We start from the raw sequence: 8,895 nt of genomic DNA on the forward strand, positions 1-8,895 counted from the left end.
CCCCCCCCCCCCACCAATGAAAGGGGGCAGTGATAGATTAAGGTACTCCTTCAGCTCGCCTCTGTTGTATTGTGTCCCAGAAATTAAAAAGAAAAAGCATATATTGTCTCCCCATAGACTGGAGAAGAACGAGGCTGGACGGAGATAATGACTTTAGGAGGGAGTTAAAGGCTGGCGGGCGGGTGGGTGGGTGGGGGGGGGGGGGCAATGAAAGGATAACATAATTATTTCTCCGTCTCGTCCTTGACCCCCCCAGGGGGTGAGTATCACAGGGGTGAGGGGTGGGAGGGATGGGGAGGGGGGTGTGGGGGGTGTTGGCATCCATCCTTGGACAGGGGGCACCTGCACTGTGCCAGCTGAACAATGGCGCTTCTGTTGTTAGTGTCATGTCTCTCGTGTTTCTGTCCCGTGTTGCCCTTCTGAATGGCCGTGCCAAGTGGGCGATTACCTCGGACAAAAGCAGCATGTTTGTTTATCAGTTTATTATGTGTTTAATTCAAGATGCATCTTACATGTGATTTACAGTGGGGCATTTGTGCTGGGGCATCGCTGTTTTGGTTCTTCTATTCCAGGCCTCTCTGAAAACAGGGCTAGCTTTTGATGGACAGCACAAAGAACCAATAAAAGGATTCATTGGGGGGGGGGGGGGGGGGGGGGGGGGGGCTAGCACACCAACAGCGTTGGCATTGTGGACCCAGGTTCGAGTCTGACCTGAGGTCATTTCCCAACCCCACTTCTCATCCGCCTCACACACACCTCCTGTCCACTACCCACTGGCCTGGCCATGAAAAGGCAAAATTTGCCCATAATCTTGGTACTATGCATGTACCCAGAATTCAATAGCTTTTTTTTTTAATGACTGAGAACTTCTGTCGTTTTGCTAAAGCACAAACGTCTGTGTGTTTGTGTTTTGGTTTCTCTAAAACAAATACTCGCAGCTTGCCATCTGTAAGATTATTTTTCTTTTCCGGGATTGAGGTTACTAAATTGGGTCGTGCAGACTGGCCAAGGAGACCCTGTAGTGGGATGCCACAGACAGACAGTGAAGCTGCGGCTCCTGTCTGTGGCTGAGATAACGCTGAGATACCGTGACATATGGACGTCAAGGAAAGACAAGATGGAGCACATTTTCATACAATTAATTTGCATCCTTAAGTATGTGACGATGTGATTTGTTATCATGTGTGAGTGTGAGTGTATGAGGGTGAAAACGAGAAATTGTATGTAAGTGAGTGTTTGAGGGGGAAGGAGAGAAAGGAGAGTGTGTGTGAGAGAGAGAGGGTGTGCGTGTGACTGTGTGTGTGTGTGCTATACGTGTGTGTATTTATACATGCGTGTATGTGTGCGTCCATCTGTATGAGAGTGTGTCTGCATATGTTTTGGGGCAGCGGGGGTTCGATAATGTCATTCCCACATTGTTTGGGGTACAGGGTGAGGCGAATGAGGAGGGGCATATCGGATTTCTCTGACAGGGGTGCAAATCCTGAGGTCATCCCCGTCATTCTCCACAATTACAATTTTGTTTTCTTTTTGGGGGGGGGGCATGGGGGGCATGGGTTTAAGTATGGCTTGCCCCTCTCTCTTCCTAGTTCTTCTCCATCCCCACGTCATCTACCTAGCCTGACGATGTCATACTCATAATTCTAGTCAGAATATGAGTCTGAGACCGAACCATTGGGCTGTGATTATGGGGCGTGTTTCAACGAACCAGGAAAGAAAATTCCTCTTTGCTGAATTGGATACCTAGAACCAATCAGAGCAACGTAGTATTATTACCATCTGATAGATTAAACTTTTACCTGATCCCGTAGGAAGGACGGCAAAAACATCTTTTCAATCGACAAATGCCTTGATCGCGTTTCTCTGTTCCTCTTTCAAAATGAATGCGCTGTCAATATCTGTTGAGATATGCCTGCTCACGTTACTTAATTAGCACTCAAGGCTAGAAGCTACCATTTGTTTCAATGTTTTTTTTGTCTACGCGTTAGCATAACCGATCAATAATGGTCTAGAGTGCTTCAGTTAAGACCTACAATCTTTGGCAACACTCGTTTTGAGTATACACAACTAACCGAGGCAATGTAGACATAAAAAAAAGTCGTGTAGATAGCTTAAATCATATAAAATATGTCCCACTAAGCTCCCGAGACGGCGCCATCTTTGTCCGATGTATAGGCTAGTCTATCTATATCTGTCCATCAACGTATAAAGCCCGCCCTTACAATTTTATTGGTCAGATCACTTTTCGGTGGGCTTGAATCCCTCCCAACTAGCTCGACTCCAGACTGAATCTCCCAGACCAAAAATTTTGTGGGCGGAGTTCAGGCTGGTATCCAGGCTATCAATCACCCGGTCTGGATCTCAAATGAGATTCCCCTGCCTTACCAAAATACCATCTCTTCTGCTAACTCCCAAAGCAATAAAAAACAGTTTGATCACCTCCTGCTGTTACAGTCAGGATAATTCAGCATAGAATAAGGACATGCGCACCCTCCATATTTGAAGTAATTATATATGACTGTCACCGATAGAGTATGGTGTTTGACCAGGTGCTCAGGAGCAGTCTATAGTATCACGGACGTTCCCACACACAGACTCTTTGTCAAAGCTTGTCAAATGCATAAAATCATTATTTAAAGGCATCCAACTACAATTTTCTTCTCTTAACTGAAAATTCCATGTAGATTGCTCCAAATTCTTCAAGTATGCAGCAGGTACTGCACTACTTCTGTTTTTAACTCTTAGTTCTAAGTTGTCTTTTTTCTTCTGAGAATGTTAACACATTCATTATTTATACTGATTCATTAAAAGTGTATTTTCTAAAGTCACCACAAGATGGCAGTATGTTCTCATGGGTCATCGCATGCACTGGTATTCATGTATGGAGTTAAAGCTGGGTGAGGAGGAAAGGTCGTTATTTATACTCCTGCTTTCTTTACATATTACAAAAGCATTTGCTTGCTTAAAGCCAATCATTTTATGTTTCATATCATGTTGTGCTTTATGCTACTGCTGAAATCCCAGCTATTGAAACTAACATAGGCCCGGTAATGTAGGCTACTCAAATACCAACACACGATGGCGATGTTATCCCACTTTTCCCCTTTATCCAATGGAAACAGCCAGTGATGTCTCTTTTCTTGTATGTTCGGTAAAAGCCAGGTATTATAACTAAGGAATTATGATTGCGCTCGCCCACGACCTCCCAATTTAAACTACTCTATGAATCTAATCCAGCAGTAAAACATTTAAATTAACTAAATAATTTAATACCGAATGGAGAAGAAATGTATACCAATGCATTTGTGTAGTGAGCAACATTCTTTATTTTCAAAACAACCTTTAATTGAGTTAAACATAAAGTTGAAACATAACACTCAGCACACATATGACAAAAGTTCAGTGGCTTTACAAATCAGTACGGAAAGGCGGCGAAGGCTACAAAGCAGTCTTCATTAGAGCTTCCGACTCCTCCGACTAGACGCGCCTCCCAATCTACACAAAGCCGTGACTTGCTGTAAATTCCTAAAACAAACAGGGCCTTGGGGCCAAATGATAATTATACAAACGTCCATTTCTCTCTGAGTCTGAACTAACCAATAAGATGACAGTTTAAAGGCATTGCGACAGTGTAGCGTAATCATTTGGCAGCATGCGAACCCATCGTCGTACGTTCGTGTTGACTCGACAGTGTCTTTACGTTCCGTGAGTATGGATGCCGCCGGCTCGGTAAGGTGAACCGCGTGCATGGAATGCACGAGGGTTGGTCTACCTCATTCCCAACACCCGACAGTGAAACGCGACGCCGTTGACATCGGAGCGGCCACGCTCCTCAGACACTCCGCGTGACAGCTTTAAGACGACCAGCTGACAGACAGCTCCTGACGTTATACGGTATAGGTCTGCGGCAGGCAGTACTAACGTAACAGGTGTACCTCACTCGGATAAAGCTCTGCTATAAGATACTTAAAGATCCCTAATGTGAAGGCTACTGTAACAATCACAGGGCCAATTTACGGCTATAGCCTACTGATTGTGACTTGGTGTAATCATCCGCTCTTAATGGGCATAAACTTTTTTGTTAATGTCACTGCTGTTGCCTGTTGGCATAGATCAAATGATCAGAACGCCTGCGCACTTTCCCATATATGTATGCTACATTTTGTTCATGATCTTTTTAGGATAGGAAATAGAGAGGCTTCCAGCAGAGTCAACACGTAGGCTACATAAAACAAGCAACTGTCAAGGCAATTAATCAAATGTTTATTTCTTTTGGTTTCAGTGCTATCCCTTGATGAAGCATGGCGTATTAACACACATGGTTTCATAAACACACTTCTGCTTTTAAACTGGCTGATGCCATACTCTGTGAGTTTAGGGGGTCCTGCGTGTTGTCGTGCATTTAAAGAATTTAGTATATGTGATAAATTTTAGTTGTCTAAATAAAATAAAATAAAAAAACACTAGCCAAAACTACCTAACGAACGCAAATCTTGTTTCAATTTACCCGGCACCAGGATGACGCCTGGTAAGGTTGCTTTTATTAGAAGGAGAAAAGGACAGAAAGGCTGGAAAAAAGGTACAACACCTGCTTCTCAAGGAGACACGAGCTTGCAGCATGTCACATTCAAGTATGAGTTACAGATATTTTGCACAGGCAGCTGCAAAAATCCTTCCATTTTCTCCCAAGGGTCAGCTATGCAACGTACACGCAACACAGGCAATTCCGAGACATGGTTCCTCCTCTTTAAATGTTAGTCTTTATCCTTAAAGTATTTGTAATGCAACATTATTGGTACTTTCGGTGTATATACTTAAGTGAGTAGGTAAGTGCAGTACATGACGTCTACATCCATACAGGTTTTATAGCATAAATATTTAAGGGTTCTCGGATGCTCTCTTTGTTATCTATGGTATGGTCTTACTGGACCGTGCTTAGTCCATTTAGGCAGATTAGTCAAGGATGCAGAATCTGGTCGAGTGTGACCTATTGGATGCAAGATGTCTTTAAGGATCAGAACACATAGGTCTGTGCCTACCTTTATCCCAACTAAAGCAACAAAATGCTTAAGAAAACAAAACAAAACAAAAACATTTGTATATGCTGAAACCAAGATGTTTGTCAACACACTAGTTCCGATACAACTCACATATGATGCCTTTATCTTACATCCTTGCAAAGGCAAAAACAAAAAAGAAATCATTATAAACATTGGTACTGTTTTTGTTTAATACTGCCAATGGCCTTACTGTTAAACAAACAAAACAAACTGTTGTTATTCTGTTGTTGCTGTTCAGTGAAAATTAACCATGTTTCAGAGCCTGGATTTGTTTCAAAAAACAAATATTTCACTGAACTCACAATGAATAGCGATATGCTACTTTTAAACATGTATTTAAAAAAAAAAAAAACGAAAGAAGAAAGATTAAAATGTTGAAAATTTTAAATATTAGACAGCTGAGCTCTATTTGCACAGAAAAAAACAAAAGGCACATGTGAATGTCTGACACTTTACTTCAAGATTTCAACTGCGTAGGTTTACCCTCCATAAAGGCTGAATGGCTATCAAATAAAACTGCATTGTTTTACCCAAGATCAAGGCTAAATGGTTCAATAAAAAGGAATGGTTATTCTATAGCACCATATTGTTGAAAATCAAATGATTGTCATCTTACAAAAAAAGCCAAAAACAACTGAAAAATCAAACATTTTTCAAACAGTATATTTATGCCATTTTGCTCGGGTCACTTCATGGTATATCTTAGATCAAAACAGTTTCCCTATGCCCCTATACGTTACACATGCACTTTGGTTAAAATACTTCGACACATTTTTATATGTTTTTTTTTTCTTCGCATTATAAGAAAACATAACTAAACACAAACAAAAATAGACTAAAGGTGTAACTAAACCATGGCACACACTTATTTTAGGCATTTTAAATGGCAACAACAAGCTCTTCAGAGTATTTTTTTTTTGTCGACTGAGCAGCACAACAATACTATGTACATATATGTAAAAAGTGTTATAAATAGGTTTTAAACCATCGATACTATATACATCTTCAAATTATGACAGTATTGATTGTTATGACAGGTCTGGTTTTGGTGTGAGTGTGGGTTTTGTATTTTTCAAGGGAAGTGTTACCCATGGGTTTCTGAGAGAGGCGGCTGATGCAGGGTTAATCTGGGGGGTGGGGTGGGGTTGGGGGGTGCTTTGGCTTCAGAGCTTAGTTATCTGGAGTTGATGGGGGGGTGGGGGGGGTTGTTGGGGTTAGGTTGTTGTGAGGGGCTTGGGGCTTTTGGGGGGGGGGGCTTAGAGTGGTGCTTGGGCAGGGAGGGGGGCTCATTCGCGTTTTCTTAAGATGAGGTAGATCAGTCCACTGATCAGCGCCAAGGGGAAGGCCACCCAGGCCAGGATGTAGGCGAAGCCGTAGGACTCAGACTCATGTACCCAATCTGGACTCTTCACCGTGTAGATGATGGCACCACTCATGACAAACAAGCCTGCAGAGGGGAGGGGTGGGGTGGGGTGGGTAGAGGGACACGGTGAGAAACAGGACAAAACAGTTCCAGCAATCAAACTACAGAATAAAGAAAGGTTTCTGTTTAATTGTTTCATTTTTGTTAAATCGTTTTACTTTATTGTGAAATCGTTTTACTTTATTGTGAGATCGTTTTCTTTTAATCTTACCATCTTACCATGTACTTTCTACTGCATATTTATTTTTGTTCTGTTCTATGGATGTAGTGTATCTATGTTTGACTTTTTCCCACAAGACTTTCACTTTGGTACTGCTGTTGTAAAGCCTAAATCTGTAGTTGAGCTTGAGTTACAGTGATGTGCTGGCCATTTTGTTTACTGTCAGGTCCAGGATGAAAACCACCTGGGTACCTCTGGGCTGTAGTGTTCATTTCTTAACCTAGCGAGGTCTGAGTATCCCTGCGTACCTTCAAGCTTTAGTGTTCATAACTTAACCTAGCGAGGTCTGAGTATCCCTGCTGGGAGTTGGCACGAGGCGCTCTGTGTCCCTACCTGAACCTGGTGCGGTATGACTCAGACTCTCTAACTCTATATATCTCTCCTTCTCCCTCCAACTCACTCTACCCCTCACATTCTTCTCTTTCTCTCTTTCCCTCCCTCCATCTCTCTTTTACTTTTCAGTCTCTCTATCTCACTCTCTGCTTCTCTTTCTCTCTCTCTCTCTACCTCATTCCTTCCTCCCTCCCTCTCCCTCCTACTATCCCACTCTCACACTCTGTCTTTGTCTCTCTCTCTCTCTCTCTCACTCTCCCTCTCTCACTCCCCCTCTATCTCCCTTTCTCTCTGCCCTTTATCGCCTGGCTCCTGAGCTTCATTCTTTCACCACCACCACTGCTGCTTTGAAAAGGCCACGGCCCACTTCTCCAGCAATGACAAGGCACTTTTGGACGCCCAGCGATGACAAGGCACTTTCTGATGCCCAGCTCTTTCTGGAGTGGGGTATAGGGGGAGGGAGGGGGGAGGGGGGGGAGGGAGTCTCCATCAGTGTGCTCATGATGACCTTTCCTCCTGAGTCTGAGGCTCTGTCTCTGCTGCCAGGAGTTGTGGGCGCTTCCGCTCTTTGACTTTGTGACGTCTGCTTGTCTGGGCTCTCCCGCAGGCAACGTATTGACCGGCAGGGCCGGCCAGCGGAGGCTGGCATGCACAGTGGCACCACACGGGCCGGTAATGGCTTTTTTTCTGAAAGGGCGCGCACCTGACGGCCGGCCGCTGCCAGACTATATCTCCACTCAGGTTTGGCTGTCTGGAAACTCCCCGTAGAGACGAGCCCAAACTGGCACACTTCTGGGTCAGCACGTAGGCGAACTATGAGGAGACTTTTTCCCAGTAACCTTAAAATAGGACTTTAAATATATACAGTATGTGACGACTTTAGAACCCAATGGAATACATTTATTTATAATTAGTTATTATTAATATTTTGTTTCCATTTATACACCAACATAGGAAAGCTACTCTGCAATGACCAAACAAATTGCACTACGCATATGGTGGATCAATGCTACATAATACAATGACACAGCATTAGACTTTCTGTGTATAGTACCGCTATTCCATATTAGCAGTCTGCTAGTCTTTAATAAGGTGTGGCGTTGTTTTGTTTTAACCTACAATCCATTTCATTTCTTAGATAACACAGGACTACACTGGCGTCCTGCCTCTTAACTGGCAGTCAGTCTTAACTGTGTGTGTGTGTGTGTCTCCTCTTTCCTGCCTGTGCCTTGATAGGAGGTGGCAGCGCTCGTTATCTGAACGGAGAGCGCTTGAAATCAAATAAGGAGAGTCCATTCGAGTTGTTTGAGGACGCAGAACAGTGATCAGATTTCAGCGTCAGTCACGTGCAGACTTAGAGTGCAGGAAAGGCCAGCAAAGAGATCAACTAATCTCCCCTCACCGGGGAGAGAGAGTGAGGAAGAGAAAGAGAGAGAGGGAGAGAGAGGGAGGGAGAGGGAGAGAGAAAGAGAGAGAGGGAGAGAGAGAGAAAGAGGGAAAGATAGGGAGAGAGAAAGAGGGAGAGATAGGGAGAAACAAAACTCCTTGCAAAGATCGCTCCATTATCCATTCTGATGGCTAATCTGCATGCTAATGCTAAAATAGTACAAATCAGCTTACTGTTCCTGACGACAATATGAATCTGGTATGTGGCTTCAGCACAACACGATGTCTATTCCAGGAGGGCATACGGAGCGGAGCGTCCTGCAGCGAGACTGCAGGGTCTATATCGGGCACACTCAGCCTCTTTTAACCTCTCGGCTAGCCCGTCGTGTCATGCTAATGAAGACACAACTCATCCTCTGATCCCACGTCTTGGACCGGGAAGCTCGTGAAAATAAACAGCACATGTGTTGCAC

At 43.7% G+C, this 8,895-nt stretch overlaps 1 protein-coding gene across 1 annotated transcript in view; it reads right to left on the minus strand.

The window, feature by feature from the left end:
* Positions 1-3,302: 3,302 nt before the first annotated feature.
* The window catches only part of pmp22b (peripheral myelin protein 22b), a 15,262-nt gene continuing 9,669 nt past the window's right edge, over positions 3,303-8,895 (minus strand). The window contains exon 5 of the mRNA XM_080834962.1: positions 3,303-6,507. Coding sequence (XP_080691088.1) covers positions 6,347-6,507 — 161 coding nt within the window. The 3' untranslated portion in view covers positions 3,303-6,346. The remainder of the gene's footprint in view (positions 6,508-8,895) is intronic.

Source organism: Sprattus sprattus, assembly GCF_963457725.1.
Source record: "Sprattus sprattus genome assembly, chromosome: 3".
NCBI classification, from domain to species: domain Eukaryota; kingdom Metazoa; phylum Chordata; class Actinopteri; order Clupeiformes; family Clupeidae; genus Sprattus; species Sprattus sprattus.